This window comes from Ursus maritimus, unplaced genomic scaffold (genome assembly GCF_017311325.1).
Source record: "Ursus maritimus isolate PB19 unplaced genomic scaffold, ASM1731132v1 scaffold_4, whole genome shotgun sequence".
Classification (NCBI taxonomy): Eukaryota; Metazoa; Chordata; class Mammalia; order Carnivora; family Ursidae; genus Ursus; species Ursus maritimus.
This window is the reverse complement of record NW_024426552.1, coordinates 15,489,258-15,510,459: the sequence shown is the minus strand read 5'-3', so window position 1 is coordinate 15,510,459 and position 21,202 is coordinate 15,489,258. Positions and strand designations below refer to the sequence as shown.

Sequence of the window (21,202 nt, the reverse complement as noted above, 5' to 3'; positions counted from 1 at the left end):
ATGTACTCATAAAAATACTTGCACATGACTGTTCACAGACACACTGTTCACAGCAGCAAAAAGAAACAATTCAAATGTCCATCAAGAGATGAGCGGATAATAAGTATACATATGCTATGGAATATTATTGAGCCATAAAAAGGAATGAGGTACTGATACCTGCTACAATGTGGATGAGCCTTGAAAACATGCCAAGTAAAAGAAAGCAGAACGTTGTATAGGTAAATCCACAGAGACAGAAAGTAGATTGGCAGTTACCAGGGGGAGGGTGGGAGATTAAGGAGTAACTGTTAAATGTACTAAATGCCACTAAGCTGTCTATTTAAAAATGGTGGTTATGTGAATTTCACTTCATCTTTTAAAAAGTAAATCTAGCAAAACTTATGAACCAAAGTTGTTAGATTAGCAGACCCCCACGCTAAATACCCTGCTGAGCCCGAGGTCTTTTTACAAGGAACTTTTATAGAACAAAAAGACAAATTCATGGAGAGGTTCAAGCATTCCATCACAAATATACAAAATTTTTGCTTCCAATTTTAAAACAGAGAATAATTGGGTTGGAAGACCTTAAGGATAAGATCTAGCAAAGCCAGAAGAGCCACCCAGTTGCACCAGATGAAACCTAACATGGGCACTTATCAAATTCTTTCATCAAACAACTCAGTACAGTGAGGACAAACTAGCCATAATAATAAAAGCAAGCAAGGGAGGGGGCACACTTGGAGAGCAGAGGATATGGCTATCCAAGGAAAATCCTGGAACAGTGGAGAAGAGGACTACTTAGCTCCTCTTCAAGATTAATTATAAAAGCTATTTTTCAAATTTAAAAAATTTTGTGTAGAATTAACACAGAAAAGTAGGCCAATGGAACAGAATACAGAGTCCAGAAACCAATCTGCACATGCAAGGAGACGTGGTAATATAAGAGTTAGTAGGGAATGGGCTAATGTATTATTTAATAAAAGATGTTATGAGAACTGGCTATCAATACGGGGTAGGATTTCAACCTTACAACAATCACAAAATTTAATTTGAGGTGAATTAGGCATATTTTGAAATTTATAACTTTTGAAGCAAGATAGAATTTTTTAGACTTCAGGGAAGGACTAAATTTTTAAAACCTAACACAAAAAGGGCTCAAACATAAAGGAAAAGGATGATAAATTTGACTAAATTTAAGTGCAAAATTCTATATAATTAATGACGACCGCAGACCACGTTAAAGCCAACCCACACACTAAAAGCAGCCATGTAACAGAGAAAAGTAGGCATACAAATAAATTCACAATGACCAATAAGTATATCAAATGAAGCTAAGGTTCTTGGTAGCCAGGGAAATGTGAATTAAAACAAAAAGCTACTATCTCACAGTTCTGACTAGAAAAATTTAAAAATCTGAGATGACTAACTATTGGTGATGAGGCAAGAACTCTCTTACCCTACTGTTGGCAGTGCAAACTTGCACACCACTTTGGAGAGCAATTTGACAAGATCTAAAGTCACAGACTATGCGTATCAACTACCCCAAAATCCATTTGGGGGCATGTGTCCAGAATATCTAGGACAACTGCATGAGAGAATGTTATCAAGGATGCACACTTGCAGCACTACTCAAAACAGCAAAAAATCTTAAGTGAAATGACCATTACTGGGGGAATTGGCAAGTTAACTACTATACTAAACAGCAGTTATGTTGAGTGAAAAAGCAAGTTACAGAAGATTACACACAATAGGCTATCGCAAATAAAAAAATTTTTAAGCTGCTATATATTATTTATGGATACAAACACATGGTGAAGTATAAAATCTTAAGGAGGAAAAAGAGTCACACCAACTTCAGAACAGTAGGTTAGCTCTAGGGAGGGAAAGAGGAGATGGCATCAGGGAGGAGTACAAAAGAGGAACATTTTATTTCTTTAAAAATCAGAAGCAAATATGGCAAAATAGTTTGTGAAGAGTACAAGGGCATTTATATTATTATTATTACTCTGTATATTTGAAATATTTTATAATTAAAAAGAATCTTAATGGGCACATATGGTATAACAATCAAATAATATTAATCATTCACACCACAAAAACTTATCAAATAATAACATTAATTATTTAAGCCACAGACCTATGTAAATACATTAGACCATGTGATAAGTAAGAGTTAAAAATAAATTCTAAAAATTTGCAATTTACATTAGGGTTTTAAATTAATAATTTTGCTAATGGGCTTTGAATCTCATGCAATTTTTACTGTCCTTCTGCTAGAATTTTAAGGGATGCTCTGCGGCGTCGTTAACGCTATATAAATAAAACCTTAATCAATGATATTCTGAATTTCGGTCTTATTTTGGAAAGCTTTTTCTTTAGCATATAAACAGTAACAAGTTTTACATTTATATTTACAAGTCTCAAAGAAGTGTTTAGAGTCCTAAGTATGAAGAGTAGGTATTTCACTTAATTACAGTGTTTCACCAAGAACCTGATGCCCTAGATACTAATGTGGAAAAACAATGCTCCATTATTCCCTTTTCTGTTCTACTTGAGGTTTGGGTCAGAAGCCAAGAAGTACCAATACTGGAAAAGTTATGAACAAGGTCTTATTATAAAACCATTATTAGAGGAAAGGTGTGTAACGTTCACATGGAGTAACACAATCCTTTGGGATTACTATGTCAGAGAGACACACAGAAAGAGAGTATTTTAAGAAAGGGGTTAAGAAGAGGTAGTAGAATTTTGCTATCTGTTCTCCACTGACTGACTCCTTGAGTCTCAAGGCTATAAGGTAATAAACACTAGGGAGAAAAATCCAAGAGACAGACAAAACTGGGTAGGATACTGCATCTACAAATTCAATTCAAGACATCTGTAACTCACGCATAATACTTCACTCTCAACTACGATACTCTGACCACATTCATTCTATTTCAATAATAACCATTTTACCCAGTTGATGGTAAGCAGTGATTTTATTTAACATGACTTGCTTTTTGCCAATTAAACATTTGCAACAGAGATGATTAGCTGATCTTTCAAGTAAACTTGCTATTAGATATGCTAATATTTCCCATATAATGGAAGACTGCAATAAAATTATTCTAAGTTCCAAACTTTCACACTTTTATAACCTGGGCACAATTTTTTAAAGGGTAACAGTGCTGTGGCAAACGGCAGGTATTCACCTATTCCACTGTAGCCCATTATACTGAATTTTACTTAGTACTAAAATTATTAACTTGTACTTCTAAAGGCTGGAAAAAATAAGATGCCCCAAATCTCTAATTTAGTGTAACTTTGGCTAGTAAGAATAGCAAAATTTGCTTACAAAATTAAAGCCTCCTATGACATTTTAAAATTTTTGTTTTTTCCACCAGTCTTAAGTTTCAGAAATACTTACTTATTTCTTCCCTCTTGATAGAGGGGTAACTACCACTCTGCTTCACGAATGAAATAATCTAATTGTTTCTCTCAAATTCTTACCCTCTAGAGACTCACTCAAACTGTGTAGTAAATTCACTGACAAGTCTGCATTTCAAATTTCACTAATACATGGAAATTCTTCCACAGCAAAAGGTCAGTGCCGTGAATTTAATTTTCTGAATTTCATAACCCTTGATTAATGGAGACACCTTAAAGTTCAATTTACACTCTTTTATATAGGATTTCAGAGCATGCTTCAAATAGCTTACGATAAGCTATATTAATAGCTTAGCCTCATTTTTATCATTAAAATAATCTACAAATATCAGAATACTAATTAATTTTGTTGTCACAACTAATAAATAAGTCTTAAAATATCTGTAGATATAAATCAACCCTCTCAATTCATTTGCCTCACTTGGACTCTTCTAGAACATAGATCAACAAACTAAATGGGCTTTTTACTCTAATACAGTTGTACAGTGATTTCACAAATTCCAATTCTGTAATTTAGGGGTTTTCCATATTTATTTTTAAATATACAAAAAGATTAAACTATTAATATAAATATTTTCTCTCAAATATGTAATAGTTTTATGTAAAAGAAAAGGTTTCCAAACATTTACAAAGCAATCTAAAGATAAGTAAACCTGATTTTAGGATTATTACATTAACCAAAATCATTTTCCAGAGAAGGTCCTATTTAAAAGTAATGCTCACTGGCCTCCTCCCATCCACACTTGAAGATGGATCCAGATCCACAGTCTTTGCTTGATTTACTTTGGGGATCACTTCCAACGGAAGGAAAAAAATTCAGAAGAAGGTCTCACGACAGAGTGGACAAGTGGATTTGTTGCTAGATGTAAACCATTTGTACTGAAAGAGAAAAGGTTTTCAATGTGAAAAGAACCTTTTAAAGCTGTCATTTTACATATACATACAACTTAACAATGATTAAGTGGAAAAGGGAGAATATCAAAATTTTAGCTTCCTCCATTCATCTCCAAAATCAGCCCAACTCAGTATTATTTCCCAAGGCTACAGGACGACTCCTTCTCCCTAGGTTCACACATCCAGCCACTAAGACGTATCAGGAAGACCTCCCTATGAAGCAACTGTACGCTGGGCGGCTTTCTTTTCAATATGATATTTAAAAGGAGTAAAAAGCTCTAATGCCCGATGGCCCCTGGTTCCAATTTTTTCAGTCTCCTTTATGGTCTAGATCTTACAGGACCATCTACCGTTTGAGTGAGAGCTATAATAAAAACACCCATTTATTAAAGTGCTTTGATGCTACCAGTCTCTGTGAATTACTAATTATCTCTTACAGATTTTGAAAAATCATTTTAATATGCCTCTCATTAACTACAATTAAGAGTTAAACATCGTTTTCTTTTCTAAAATTAGATATCACACATATAAATGTACATAAAATATAAATAAGTTAATTTCTCTTTGGACTTACCAAGCAGGCTGAATGGAACTTTTTCTTGCATGTTCTACAGGCTTTTTTGGGAAGAGAATAGTTGAAACCATGAATGACTGAGAAACATATCATGCAATCTTCAACACCCTCAAAACGTTTGTCTACATTATTTTTCCATAATGCTAGGCCTTCCATAATACTTCCATTCTGTTAACAAAAAGAAAAAAAAAATAGAGTAAATATACTCTGAAGACCACCAAAGTTGTTTTTATTCAATTTAATAAATTTTAAAGTGGAATTTAAATTAATTAATCAACTAATTAATTTTTTAAAAAAGATTCTTTTATTTGAGACAGAGAGGAAGAGTGAGCACAAGAAAGAGAGAGAGCACCAGTAGGAGGAAAGGCAGACTCCCCACTGAGCAGGGAGCCCGACGGCATGGGGCTCGATCCCAGGACCCCGAGATCATGACCTGAGCTGAAGGCAGACACTTAACTGACTGAGCCACTCAGGCACCCCTGAATTTTAATTTAGAAAGAAGAGAATCTGCTTGGCTATATTCACATCTCCTAAGTTTTCTGAATGTTGGTTTTTAAAATGACCTCCCAAGTTTTAGAAACCAGATATAATTTTTCTCCATTAAGGACAGACTTGAAAGAGAGGTTCTGCACCAATACATCAAGTGTTATAGTCTCAACGTGCAAACAACTACAATTTGCTTAAAAGTCAAAGATCTGTGAGAGTACTGGGATTTCTCTGATCAGAGAAGGAGAGTTGAAATGTTAGACTAAAAGGAGCTCCTAAAGACATTCATCGATCCGGTATCTAACAAAAAGATTCCCCCTCAATTTCTTTAATACCATGTATTGTTCTGTGTCATCCACAATGTCAGTGGAGTAAAGTCAATTCCTCTCAAACACCAGAAAAAGAAATTGCAGAACCTTGAAAAGGAAAACAGCTCAGTAGGCAGGTTCAGGTCATTCAGGCACACATCTGTGTCGACCCAAGGAAATATAGTGTCTCTTTCAACGTCAAGCAGAAGTGATGCATTTTACACCTACTCTGCCCTTTCAAAGAGGAGGTCAGTAGTACTATCTAGAAAGCTGAACGTGCACACAGAAACTTACCTGATGGGTGAGGTAAGTGCTTAACTGCAGCATCCAGTTCCGCCACTGCTGAACAGCCACACCTACTCTCTTCCCACTCTCCACAGTTATTGAACCCAGCGGGTAATTGGAAGGCAGCTGTATTATAAGTTCAATAACTATGTCCTCAATAGTGTAAGTAGCCATCACCTCTCGAGTAGTAGCTCGAGCTTTAACCTGTAACACAGAAAAGGTAATACCTTTTTGCAAATTTCTTTCCATTCATTCAAAAAACATTTTGATAGGTCACTATGAGCAGTTAGTCTTCATTCAAAGACAATACAAGTAAACATGCTGGTTTACTGGACAAGAGGTATTTAATACAGAGGTTATACACCTGACATATTTTGTAGTGATTTTTATGAAGTTCAAAGTTAGTTTCAAAAGAAATCCTGCTCATAAAAAAGTATGTTATGATATTAGGCGTGTCGGATACATTTTGAACAGAACAGTGACAGAATGAGTTCTTAATTACTGCTTTTCTTCTACATCCAGGGTATCAAATATCATTTATATTTAGCAGTCCCCTAAGTCTTTCTCTGCCACAGAATCCCCTTGGTTTAAAGCCAACCATCAACTATTAGAATTATTTCCACCTGGTTTTAGTTTTCATACTAGCATTGCAAACAATATAAAACACAAGTTATCATGCTTGACCAACATAGTCTTCTGACTATCCTATTTCCAAGCTAAAAACCATAGCATCATCCTAAATTTTTCCTTCTACCTCCTCCTAGATATTAACCAGCTACAAGTTTGGATAAATCACCACAAAATTTTTAACATTCCTCTCCTTTTATGACCCATTTCCACTGATACTGCCTCACTCAGGCCCTCCTTGTTATTCACAATGTCTGCTCCAGTTGGTCTCCCTGACTATGCATTGAACCCAAGCTCCATGCCAACAGCCTATACTATATATTGCAGTCAGAGCAATTTCACTGATTATAACACTGACAGTGTCACTTGCCTCAAAGGAAAATTTCCAGTGGCCAGACAGGACAAAATATTTTAGACTATCATTTGAGGCCTTTCCCCACATGGCCCTAATTCATCATGGAAGCAACTGGGTTCTCTATTTACCTTCAGGAATCCTGCTCTGTATGAATGTTGGCTTATTCAACATTTCTTAGACAATCGCAGAAATTACATTCTCATCTCCAAGCTTTTTGCTTTTGTTGTACTGTTTTCTCTATATTCAACACTTTCTCCTCACTGCCCCTAAAACACAATCCTGCCCACTTCAAAGTAATCTTCCTCCATAAAGGTGCACCTAATCCCCTCAGTCAGATGAACCTTTCCCACACTTTCTAGTTTCCAATGCAAAAAACATATCGGTATCACGCTTTTCCCTTTATTAGGTTTTATGTTATTACACAGTAGGAATCTGACCCTACTAAACCATTCACTTCCCAAGTGATTCACACACAGTGTCTGGAATCTACAGATGTTCCAATATATATTTTGAATGACCTAATGAATGTTCAAAAACTTTGATGGGGTAAATTATAACATTGTTTCCATCTATACATTAATACTGAGACTTGCTTGATACAAGAATGAAGTAGAAAATAAAGTAGGCAATTTCTCTAAGTTCTGAATCAACGGTTAATATTGTGATGATACTCACTACCAACGACAGACATAACCAATAGTCAAACAACTTTTCTGGAAAAAATTCAAGATAATACTAACCGTCATGCCATTAAATAGTTGTGTACTTGTTTGCACAGAAGAAATTTCTTGAAAGGAAAGAACATTGCTGACATACTTGCTTGTAAATCTATCTACAATATTGAAGACACGCTTCTCACTACTATTCCACCACAGCCTAACCATGGCAGGCAAGTCTTTTAATGTCATATGATAGACTGAACAAGCCAAGTGTGGGATATGGTAGGGAAGAGTTGCTGTTTCTGAGGAAAAAACAAATCCTTAGTTAGTAACATGTATTTCTTACATAGAATAACAGACTAGAAAATCATTTTTAATTCCTTAACACTAGAGCTGGAGCTCATAAAACAAACATCTGAAGAAGCCTGAACTCTAGAGTATTAACTTTCTCTCACACATTCAAAATGAATCACTGGAATGGGAAAAAGAAGTAAAAAGAATGAAGATCCCAAATGACACTGAAAAATCTGCCTAGACATAGTGTTCTGCATTTCACATGACAGATCACAAAAAAGGGATCACATGTATTTTAAAAAGGACAAGCCCAATCCCTTACGCCCAGGGAGTGGGGGAAAAAAGTTAAATAAAAAGGAGGAAAAATTTAGGGGTGCCCGGCTGGCTTGGTCAGTGGAGCATGTGACTCATGATCTCCAGGTCATAAGTCTGAGCCCCACTGGGTATAGAGATTATAAAAAAATAAACTTAAAAAAAAAAAAAAAGGAAAAATTTAAAGACTGTCTTCTTATAAATTATGAAAAGGAGTTTGGTCCCTAAACTTTCCCCAGGGCTCACTGATGTGTTACACAAAAATCCTAAAATATCCACCTCAATACTCACAAGACATAGTACTCTCCTCACATCTCCAAGACATTTAAAAAATTTCAATTCTAAGGAAGCCACTTAAAACACTGGAGTGCAACTAGATGCATGCATGTCTATTCCCTAAGCTAAAATTTGAGCTCCTAGAGTGAAGAAAATAAATTTTACTGATCTTTGTTTCCCCAAATGAACACTACTTATTTACAGGCCTACAAAACATTATCACCTAACAAATATTTGCTTACAGAATAAGTGGTAATAGTCTCAACAAACAAAGCTTCAAAAATGTATAGATTTCTTACCCTTACCCACAAGATCTAACTGTATGTCCTATTTAGATAAATATGGAAAATCTGTACACTTCAACCTTCTCACATTTGGGGTTATTCTCTAAACTCTAAAAAGTAGAGAATAAATACAACCTAATGTGGACCTAGTCTCCAAGAAAGAACACCAACACACATCTTACTGACCTCTAATACTCAACTGGAGCTCTTCCGTAAAGAATGTTTTAGGGTCCTTATTCGAGAGCTCAATAGCTGTCTCTGCATAGGTTGGATTTTCTGGCATAAGCCTGAACAGGTGATAGAGCAATTTATTCAAACTTTTTGTTTTTCGAAGGTACATTGAGTACAGTGCCCGAAGCTGGTGGAAAATAAAGAATTTTTGTTAGTAAACCCAATTAAACCAAGTCAGTGAGAAGAGCAAATCAAAGTAGAATAGATTGTACAAGAACACAATGAAAAAGGCATTAATTTGAACACTTAGAATTACATGGAAGAGTCCTACTAAACATATGCCACATTCTTACTTTCCAAACATGTCATTTGATGGCACTGCTCCCTTTCTTCATAAACAAGCAGTTTTTACTACCCCCTCATTTATTGGACATGTTTCTAACATCTTTCTCAAACGATCTCCTTGTTAATAAGCTCACCTCTACTTTCTCTAAGAAAATCTACTCCCCCACTCCCCACGGACGATATGCTCCCTCTCCTCCCAAGTCTTCCACATACCCCTTCTGCACCATAGTCCTTAATCTTACAAAAGTCCTGCTTAAAACTAATCCCATTTTTATGTTTGACCTTACACCATTATCAAAGCTCCAGCATCCCTTTAGAAATAAGAGAGCACAAACTAGTAGTCCAAAATGTCTTGGGGTCTTCTTGTTTTGTAAAGCAGGATTTCACTCAAAAATATGGGTTTCTGGGGGCGCCTGGGCAGCTTAGTCGGCTAAGTGTCCAACTCTTGGTTTTGGCTCAGGTCATGATCTCATGGGTCATGGGATCACTGTGTCAGGCTCGCACTCTGTGGGGAATCTGCTTGAAGATTCTCTCCCTTTGCCCCTCCCCCCTTCCCTCGAGTACATGCTCTCTTTCTCAAAATAAATAAATAAATCTTTTTAAAAATACATGGATTTCTGGTTCCTTTTTTTAAAAATGGGAAATCTTGTAAAATAAGTCAGTCAGAAAAAGACAAATACCATATGATTTCACTCATATGTGGAATTTAAGAAACAAAACAAAGAAAAAAAGAGACAAACCAGGAAACAGACTCTTAACTATAGAGAACAAACTGATGGTTACCAGAGGGGAGATGGGTGGGGGATGCATGAAATAGGTGAAGGGGATTAAGGAGTGCACCCGTTGTGATGAGCACTGGGTGACGTATAGAATTATATAATCACTATATTGTACACTTGGAACTAATACAACACTGTATGTTAACTATACCGCATCACAATAAAAATTTTTAAAAATAGGAAAATCTGGCACCACTAGGTGCACTATAGGTTTCTGTGTGCTTCAGAACTCATTCTTCAATAACCCAGTTTTTGTATGTTCACATTTACTTTGCAACTCCTTGGTATATGTACTGATTTTAAAATTATTCTTCCCATTAAGGCATTTATCTCCTCTTGGTGAAAGACAAGACATTTTCTGAACACTATAACTGCTCAAATACAAGTATCAAGCCATAAAATACGGAATGTATTTTTAAAATATGTTGATCAAAGTACCTAACAATGGAGAAATCTGGAGGACACTACCTTTCCGAGTAACCAAACTTAGTACCACCAATAAAGGACACACTGAGATTCTGTGCTTCCTGAGGTTAGGACACATCACCACCGTGCAGTAAGTACTCTTGCTGAAAATCAACCAGAAACTGATCACGAGGAAACAATCAGACAAATCCAAATCCTAAGAGAGTCTACAAAATAACTAACCTGAATGACAATAAAGAAAAGAAAGGTAGGGAAATTACGGGTTAAAGAAATATGACAAACATGATGCAAACATGATCCTTGATCAAAACTCAATAGAGAAGGAATAAAACTATAAAGGACATTACAGGGACAACCAAAAAAATGTGAATACAAATTAGACATTTTTGCATTAAAATTAAATTTGAGTATAATAACTATATCAATACACTTATGTAGAAACATGTCCTTGTTCTTAGGAGATACATGTTCAAATACTTTTCGTAAAGCATCATGAGTCTGCAACTTAATTTCAAATAGATCAGCAGAAAAAAAGTAAATATAGAGAAAACATGTACAAAGGTACCAACATTCAGGTGCCTGAGCTGCTCAGTCGGTTGGGCATCCGACTTGGTTTCGGCTCAAGTCATGATCTCAGGGTCGTGAGACTAACCCCTGTGTCAGGCTCCACGCTCAGTGGGGAGTCTGCATGAGATTCTCTTCCTCTTCCTCTCCCCGCTTCTCGCTCTCTCACTCTCTCCAAAAGTAAATAAATAAATCTTCAAAGGTAGCAACATTAAAAATTTGTGACTCTAGGAAAAGGGTAATGACTTTTCATTGAATTATTCTTCTACCTCCTCTAGAAATCTGAATTAAAAAAAAAAACAGTTGGAAGTAGAATTTTTAAAAAGTAATGATACATATCAATGGATTTTTTGATAAAGGTTAGTATCCAAAATATATAAAGAAGTTATAAAATTCAACACCCAAAAAACAAAAATAGTCCAGTTAAAAAATGGGCAGTAGACATGAGTAGACCTTTTTCCAAAGAAGACGTTCAGATGGCCAACAGACACGAAAAGATTATCAACATCACTCATCATCAGGGAAATGCAAATCAAAACAACAATGAGGTATCACCTCACACCTGTCAGAATGACTGAAATCAACAACATAAGAAATAACAGGCATTGGAGCACTGCTGGTGGGAATGCAAACTGGTGCAGCCACTCTGGAAAACAGTATGGAGTTAAATATAGAACTACCCTGCGATGACTGGCTGGCTCAGTCAGAGAACACACAATCCTAGATCTAAGGGTTGTGAGTTCAAGCCCCACACTGGGCATAGAGCCTATTAAAAAACAGTAACAGCAACAAAAAATGTCAGGTAATCTTCACAGAAGAATAGATCTGTTGTGGGTGGCACAGATCAACTGCCCTGTAGCACTGAAATAATTATACTGCTGCATTTCATTAAAAACAACAACAACAACAACAGAACTACCCTACAATCCAGCACTACAGGTATTTAGCCAAAAGATACAAAAATACCGATTTGAAGGGGTACACGGCACCCTGATGCTTACAGCAGAATTATCAACAACAGCCAAATTACGGAAAGAGCCCAAATGTCCATCGACTGATGAATGAATAAAGAAGATGTGGTGTGTGTACGTGTGTGTGTATACACACACGCACACATGCACACACATTTAATGGAATATTGCTCAGCCATCAAAAAGAATGACATCTTGCCATTTGCAACAACACAGATGAAGCTAGAGAGTATAATGCTAAGCAAAAAAAGTCAGAGAAAGACAAATACCATATGATCTCACTCAAATATGGAATTTAAGAAACAAAACTGATGAACATAGGGGAAAAAGAAAGAGAGGCAAACCATAAGAAACTTTTTGTTTTAATGGGAAACTGCAGAATTATTTTATTCTTTTTAATTTTTAAGATTATTTATTTATTTATTTGAGAGAGAGCGCATGAGCAGGGCAGAGGGAGATGGGCAAGCAGACTTCCAGCTGAGCAGGAAGCCTGATCCCAGGACTCCCAGATCATGACCTGAGCAGAAGGCAGACGTTTAACTAAGACACCCAGGCACCCCAAGAAACTCTTAACTATAAAGAATAAACTGAGCGTTGCTAGAGGGGAGGTGGGCAGGGTGATGGGCTAAATGGGTGATAGGTATTAGGAGGGCACTTGTGATGAGCACTGGGTGTTACATTTAAGTGATGAATCACTAAATTCTACTCCTGAAACTAATATTACACTGTACGTTAACTAACTGGAATTTAAATAAAAACTTGAAAAAAAAATCAATGGACTTTTAAAAACACATGTATATTGCCCAGAAATCCCACTCCTAGGTATACAACACAAGAGAAATGAAAATATATGTCCACCCAAAAATTCATATACAATGTTCACAGTAGCTTTATTCATAATAACCAAAAAGTGGAAACAACCTAAATGTCCATCAGTGGATAAATGAATAAATAAAATGTGGTATACTCATCATATGATGGAATATTATTCAGTCATAAAAAGGAACGTAGTACATATATATGCCATAACATGCATGAATTTGGAAATGTTATGCTAAGTGAAATAAGCCAGACACAAAAGACCATGTGTGTGAAATGTCCACAAGAGGCAAATCCATAGAGTCAGAACACAGAATAGTGGCTGCCCAAGGGCTGGAGGTTTTGAGAGGAAATGGGAACTGACTGAAAATGGGTAAAGGTTTCTTTTTTCAGGTGTTGAAAATGTTCTAAAATTAGAAAATGGTGATATTTACACAATTCAGTGAATATAGCAAAAATACCAAACTGTATACTTTAAATAAGTAAATTTGATAGTATGTGAAAAACATATTAGTAAAGCTATGAAACACACATACGCTCATGGCTTTGTTCCAGTTCAATCTGATTCACTGGGAATTGTTGTTGTTGTTTTTCTTAAGAAAAAATTTTTAAAAAGCTCAGATTTAGGACCAATTACAGTGTTTTTTAAAAAAATTCTGTTTGCTTTAGGATTTACATAATTAGGCTATTAACTGAGTTATTCTGGTTTAACTGTCATAGCTCGGTTCAGGTTCCAGACTCATTCGTGCTGCTATACAATTCTTTGTGCCCCTACCCCAATTCTGGTTTAATGAAGAAAGTGATGCATGGCCATTTTCTAAATTTCTGAATATAAGACGGTAATAACAAAATTCTTACACATGGAAGCCTCACTTTGCTGCAATTCTTTAGAGATCAACAAAATTTTAAGAAACAAATATAAAAGCCCAACAAGGAGTTCATGAAATACATCACCAGCAAATAAAACTAGCCCAAGTCAAAAGCATAAGTGGCCAGCCTACAGAAAAATAAAACAATTTAAACATCTAGAACATCATTGCCTCTATAATTAGATCTTCCCTTTAGACATAGAAATGCAAAGACGCATATGTTCATATATTTGCACCCAGGTATGAGTTATTAGCAATGACATAAATTATAACTTAGAAATTCTGAAAAATCACATTGGAAATGAATGCCATATTTAATCACACCTCAAATATGAGGTAATTAACTAAGTGTTATTGTATTGACCTGTCAAAAAAGGCACTGTTTATATTTAAAAAGCCGTCAGTTTATCAAACTGATTCAATCAATATTTAATTGGAACTTTTTAAGTGGGGATCTGCCTACAGAATAAAAAGAAAAAAAAAAAGAGAGAGAGAAAAGAAAACCTGGAAATTTTTCCAGCTTTCTTCCTAGACAATGAGGTCTTTCTTCCTAAACATGAGACAACAGAGACATCTAGTGGCTGCTATAATTTGGATAAAATAATTTTCTTAGGGTATTTTTTACCATTTAGAGATAACAGTTTGAATTATATAGGTAGCATTTCACAGATCTTGCTCTAAACACTGATTTTCAAACAAGGTAAATTCCAATGATGTATTAACCGAAATCTCCCCAAGGGTCAGAAGTTGACGAAAGGAAAAAAAAAAAAAACAGCAAGATCCAAGTCCTTTAGAATTATTACTGCAGTAATATAAAATCAAATTATATAAATCTTGTTTCCCGCAATTAAAGGACTTGGTGGTTACATTCAGTTAGAAAAAAAAATTGATTCAAGCACATTCCAGAGATTACTTTTGCAAAAAACTGTGTGTGTGTGTGTGTGTGTGTGTGTGTGGATAAGGAAGTTAAGGGACAGAAATAAATTAAGCAGAATGTCTGAAGTTAGGGGCGCCTTGGTGGCACAGTCGTTAAGCGTCTGCCTTTGGCTCAGGGCGTGATCCCGACGTTCTGGGATCGAGCCCCACATCAGGCTCCTCCGCTGGGAGCCTGCTTCTTCCTCTCCCACTCCCCCTGCTGTGTTCCCTCTCTCGCTGGCTGTCTCTGTCAAATAAATAAATAAATAAATAAATAAATAAATTAAAAAAAAAAAAAAAAAAAAGAATGTCTGAAGTTAGCCAGAAAAGATTAGATTAAAATGTGAGGCATTTCTCCTTTTTTCAAAAAGGGGGGAAACAAAGGGTTCAGAACAGTAACAGAAACACACAGAGGACATAACTGTCAAAAGTTATCATGTACTTATTTACCTGAGATGAAGCAGCTTTGAAGAAAGTAAGTATTAATTTCCAGGTAAGGAGGTATCCCAGAACATAGCAGAAGTCTTCACTCAGTGGCTTAATAGTAACTATCTGTCCAACAGGAATACACCCCAAAACATTTTCTAGCAAGTCCTCCTGAGTGCTAAGAAGAGACATCAACGCTGCCGGTGGTGACCTATGAATCAATGATTAAACACAATTTTCTTTATAACTTATCCCTTAAAAAACTGACAGCATGTATAGACTTTAAGCATTTTAGAAAAATCTTTCTCTATTTTCCAAAAACCATTTTAAAAGTCCCCTTTACAGATTCAGTTTTAACTGCTGATTTTAACTGTTAATTCTGCTAAATTAAATATATTTAATTACAAATACATTAACATATGTAAACATAAAACAAATTTTATATTCATAAATATGTAAAATATTTTTCATATTTATATATTTAAAATATATAGGAAAAATCCTACAAAATATAAGCTCTAGTAGTTAGCACTTTAAGGAAAGAGCCTTTTAGAAAACATTTATTTCAACCTTCTGTTTTGCGGATGGAAAAAAAAAAATATCACACACCCAGAGAGGCTAAATGATTAATCTCAAGTCCCTCAGCTAGTCAGGGGAATGATGAAGGATACCAGGTCCTACCAGATCCCTATAAAGAGTAAAAAACATAAGACTGTATGTCTTTTCAGGAAAGTAAATTCAATATTCATATTAATTCATGGCAAAGTAATTTTTTTTTTTACTGAACTACTGCACTCATTAACACTTTCAGATGCACTTAGGAGATCCTCAAAAAGTGAAATACTTGTGTATATCCTGTCAAACTCTCTGACATTGTAGCTCAGTTCTCTCCTTTCGCCTCTGCATTTCTTCCCTTGTAGCTTTGTTTTCCCAGCCCATAAACACAGGTCTTCAAGCTTCTGCCCTTGGATTTTTACCTTCAACACGACTATCCCATGTACCAACCCTTCTCTATTTCATACCAACAGTCACTGGATTTTACAAATACCAGCTCAGGTATCTCTTCATTTCCATGCTGTCTTCCGTGCACTGTTACTGTTTCTAGAAAGGTCTTCACCTCCCTGTGCTTCTTCGTATAATTTATGATTCATACCATAGCCAGAATCAGCTGGTACTTTTCCCATCTTCTACCAAATAATGCCCCAAATCCCAGAAAATGTAATTTTTAAGGCCCTTCATTATCTTAGGTACCCTTCCAGCTTTATTTTTCACTATACCTTCCCTGCCTACTCCACATATATTCGTTCATTTATCCTTTTATTAAACAAATGAGCAGTATTCATGAGTCTGTGTTAGACCAGGTACCATTCTGAATGCTGTGAACATAGTCGGTAACAAGAGACAAAAATTCCTGACTTTACAAAGCTGCTATTCCAGTGGAGGAAGATATGGACAATAAAAAATATGTTAAGTGGCAACTACTCAACACTCCCCAGCACATTCTGAACATTCATGCCTTCGCACATGGTATTCCTTTAATTTATACGGTCTTCCCTGCCCCGCTGAAGTGCTACCTAACTTCACAGATCCAGCACAAGTGTCTCTTCCTCAAGAAAAAGCCTTCCCTTCCGGTGCACAGCGGTCGTGTTCCCCCAGCATGCTATCTATCCTTTTCCGCAGCACCTGCCACACACAGCCTTCTATTATAAATGTCGTCTACAGTAGATTATAAGCTCCTTATGAATAAGAACAATTACCAAACACCGTATTCTCCCCTAGGCATTTAATACTTTGCACAAAGTGGGGACTCAATAGATACGTGAATTGATATACTCTTTCCACAGCTACCGTGTGGTCAAAGAAAGTTCTGCTGAATAGTAGCAAACAAAATATGGTTTAGGAAAAACTGAGAGGAAATATCTTTGTGGCTGGACTCTAACTTTCATTTTTATCTTATAGATGACTTTAAAAGATCTATTGAATGAATATATACTCTAAATTTAGAGCTTGTGTGTTTATCCATCTTCTGAAGTTATTATAAGTGAGGTGGATTATGAGAATTTAATAAAACAAGTTATTAAAAAAACTTACAAGGCTGGTTCTTCTTCTTCATCTCCATATGACTTTAGATTATCCTGATCATATTGTGGTAATTCAGGCATCAATCTGCAAATGAGAATATATATTATAACACATTGTTAAAGCATGCTCAAGAGCAGAAAGACCAATACTCACTTTGTGATGAGTATATTTTTAAATGATTGTTTTCTGAAATAATCACCTACAGCCCGGACTACCTAAACGTAAACTGTGTATAGAGAACAGTGACCTAAATGATCCAAAACTTGGCATCCCTGTTATTACAATGCATGGTCAAGTTCACTTTTTTTTCTTCACTTTGACTTTTTTTTTAATGACCAAGGGTTAAAACTAAATATATATTCTTTTTTTATTTTTTTTTATTTTTTGAACCGCCACAACATTGATTCAATTGGAAGAGTTCTTACTTGTATAGCATATGGTAAACAGCAATTTGCACAGGTCGAGCTCTGTGGAGGAGTAATGGGGCCAACGTATTTAACAATGTCTGGAGATATTCTGGTAAGTTTGTTTTTTGGCCAGCAACCAATCTTGAAGGGAGTTTCTGACTTAACAGCTGGTCTTTCGGGATATACGTTAGTGTTTCACACATGGGCTTCAGCATTGCATTCTGAAAGGATGTTTCAGATGTATCTTCACTTTCTTCTGAGGACAAAAAGGAAAGAAACATACACATCCCAAAACAAAGTGAGTAATAGAACTTGACTGATTCATGGTCAAATGTCATTTAAGAAAATGAAATAAAAAACTGACAAACAGTAGAGCAGTCCTCGCTAGAAACTGTTTAATGTAATCTTAAAAGTAATCATAACTTCTATTATCTCATCCTTAAAAAAGAGAGAAGTCGGAGTTATAAATAATCTACTCAGGTTATGTGAATTACTATTATTTTAACTTGCAATAGTCTTTGGATACTTTGCCAGTTTTCAATTCTTGTCTGTAAAGCAGAAGCATATATGATGCTTCTGAGATGCCAAGCTTTCTCTCAGGTTCTTTTCTTCACTATTCTGTACTGTTTGACTTAAGCAGCCAAAGTTTTTGTTCTGAATTTTTCAACTAGTCATTTGCAATGAATCCCACTATGATTCCCCTTTCACTTGCCTGTAACAGTCACCAAAAGAGGTAAGAGCAAACTGTGGATGCCTTGGGAGAAAAATTCTTTCCATTCACTGATTAGATTTACAGGGAGATTGCCAATGGTATCCAGAGTTGCAGAATCGAAAAAAGCACTGAGTTCACAGGCCAAATCACAGCTGACACAGGCAAACAGTTGTACAAGTGGAACAGAATACAATGCATGATTCTCATTTGTTGTCTGAAGAAACAAAAATGAAATAGGTAAGCAGACATCTACCAGAACACCATTAATCAAGGCAATAAAGAACTCTCGGTTCTCTAAATTTTAAAACAAAAAGCAGTTGAAGTGTAGAGTCTCAGAAGACATTTATACATTTTATATCAAAATAATTTTTTAAAAAATTAAATACTAAGGGGCACCTGGGTGGCACAGCGGTTAAGCGTCTGCCTTCAGCTCAGGGCGTGATCCCGGCGTTATGGGATTGAGCCCCACATCAGGCTCCTCTGCTATGAGCCTGCTTCTTCCTCTCCCACTCCCCCTGCTTGTGTTCCCTCTCGCTGGCTGTCTCTATCTCTGTTGAATAAATAAATAAAATCTTTTTAAAAAAATACTAAGAATTAGAATCAATCCATTTATTCTGAAATGTTATTTCTTTTTTCTTTTTTTTTTTTTTTAAAGATTTTATTTATTTGACAGACAGAAACAGCCAGCGAGAGGGGGAACACAAGCAGGGTGAGTGGGAGAGGAAGAAGCAGGCTCCCAGGGGAACAGGGAGCCCAATGGGGGGCTCGATCCCAGGAACCTGGGATCATGCCCTGAGCCAAAGGCAGACGTTTAACGACTGAACCACCCAGGTGCCCCTGAATTGCTACTTCTAAAACTATGAAAGAAAATACCAATTACCATTTACCAAGTGAAATATATAAAAACATATTTATAGTCTTCTCAGGAGCTCTACTTATTATCAAGTTATTTTTAAAATAAGGACACTGAGGGCATCTGGGTGTCTCGGTAGGTTGAATGTCCAACTCTTGACTTGGGCTCAGGTCATGATCTCAGGGTCGTGAGATTGAGCCCTGAGTCAGGCTCTGTGCTTAGCAGGGAGCCTGCCTGAGAGTCTCTCTTCCCCTCTCCTCTCGCCCCTCTCCCCTGCTCACACTCCCTCTAAAATAAATAAAATATTTTAAAAAATAAAAAATAAAATAAGGACACTGAGGCTCAAGAAGGTCACGTTGCACACCCTAAGCCACAGAGCTAATAGCAAACAGAGCAGAGATTCAGACCAATTCAACCTCCAATGATTTGCTGCCATCAGAGCCCACAAATATTATACTTGCTTTGTGTCATAAAAAGAGCATTAATTCCCTCTGAATTTGTTTAATCTTTAACATATTACTGACATAGTACATTTTAATAATTAAGAGCCAAAAAGATTAAAAAACTGATCATGAAAGATAAAACCTCCAAGGACTGTGCTATAAATATTATATTAAAATGAGCTAATGGAGAGAACACTTTAATAGCAGGAGATTTGGTCACTGAATGATACTGGCAGACCTTAAACCTCTATCACTTGACTGTTCTATCAAATAGTAACTGGTGAGGAATACATCTATGAAGTGTTCAAATGTTCGCAAAAGAGCTAATTACAATCATTACTTAAAGAATAAGATTAATAATTGGTTCTAGCATACAGATATGCATGAAGACCTAACTGAGGTGATGACACATTGGGTTAATTTACCTCCAACCAAGCCAACATGGAGCACATGATGAAGTCCCATTCACTCTCCGCCAAAGGAGATGAGCAGTATTTCAGAAACAGGGAAAGGAACCGGATTATTTCTATATTCACACCCAGTATCTCTGGACTTACTTCTGATAGATTACTGGGATAAAGACAAAAACAAAACAAAGAAACATGAAAGAATGATATGGACATTCAATCAGAAACTATTTTAAATCTTATATACTTCTAAAAGGTTGACTTCAGTGTTTACTATCCTATAACTATAGAAAATTGTGACTATAAGAAACACAATCTCGATACACATTGTAATTGGGGGGAGACACAGTATAAAATATCACCTACCAACTGAAAAGAAAAATATCTTCATGATCTTTCTTCCAGGATATTAGAATTTTTAATATACCATGTAATAGCTCCCCATCATCTATGCTTCTGGTTTGCAGGCAAGAATTGAAAATGGCAAGATGTCCAAAACCTCCTAAAGTAAAATTCAAAATGAAAATTAAAATGCACACATATACACACCCACATTTATCTATACATACTAACTTAAACCAAAGTTTTGTCTTATAGATGTAGAAATTATTTTTTGGGGGGCGCCTGGGTGGCACAGCAGAGCGGTTAAGCGTCTGCCTTCGGCTCAGGGCGTGATCCCAACGTTATGGGATCGAGCCCCACATCAGGCTCCTCCGCAAGAGCCTGCTTCTTCCTCTCCCACTCCCCCTGCTTGTGTTCCCTCTCTCGCTGGCTGTCTCTCTCTCTGTCAAATAAATAAATAAAATCTATAAAAAAAAAAAAAAAGATGGTAATTCTCCCCCAAACTGGCTAAAAGATTTAAAAAAAAAAAATTATTTTTTTGTTTCTTTGATAAAACTGATTTTTGACAAAATATAGGGATGATCATTCTCTTAGACCATGCTAATGTTACGAGAAGAAGCATTCTTTTCTTTCTTCGACATGAAACTTGAAATGAGGAAAAAAAATTCTAAAGCAAATCATGTAAGCACTGTAATTACTATAAGGGAGAAAATTCAAGAAAAATCAATCACTATATAGAATAGTAAACTACCAACTTCTCTTATATTGTTAAGTTGTGTGCAACAGACAAAAAAAGAAAGAAAAAGAGAGGAAGAGAGGAAGAGAGAGAAAGAGAGAGAGAGAGAAAGAAAAGAAAGGAAGAAAAGAAAGAAAGAAAGAAAGAAAGAAAGAAAGAAAGAAAGAAAGAAA

At 35.9% G+C, this 21,202-nt stretch overlaps 1 protein-coding gene across 4 annotated transcripts in view; it reads right to left on the bottom strand.

The window, feature by feature from the left end:
* Positions 1-1,891: 1,891 nt before the first annotated feature.
* The window catches only part of LTN1 (listerin E3 ubiquitin protein ligase 1), a 65,328-nt gene continuing 46,017 nt past the window's right edge, over positions 1,892-21,202 (bottom strand). For 3 of the 4 annotated variants that reach the window (XM_008701784.2, XM_008701785.2, XM_040621070.1), the window contains 11 exons: positions 20,318-20,453; positions 19,970-20,114; positions 18,249-18,462; positions 17,555-17,792; positions 17,139-17,213; positions 15,072-15,258; positions 8,949-9,120; positions 7,678-7,898; positions 5,965-6,159; positions 4,877-5,044; positions 1,892-4,287 (listed from right to left, as the gene is read on the bottom strand). In XM_008701784.2, coding sequence (XP_008700006.1) covers positions 4,225-4,287; positions 4,877-5,044; positions 5,965-6,159; positions 7,678-7,898; positions 8,949-9,120; positions 15,072-15,258; positions 17,139-17,213; positions 17,555-17,792; positions 18,249-18,462; positions 19,970-20,114; positions 20,318-20,453 — 1,814 coding nt within the window. In that variant the 3' untranslated portion in view covers positions 1,892-4,224. The remainder of the gene's footprint in view (positions 4,288-4,876; positions 5,045-5,964; positions 6,160-7,677; positions 7,899-8,948; positions 9,121-15,071; positions 15,259-17,138; positions 17,214-17,554; positions 17,793-18,248; positions 18,463-19,969; positions 20,115-20,317; positions 20,454-21,202) is intronic. The other variant, XM_008701783.2, reaches the window with a different exon arrangement.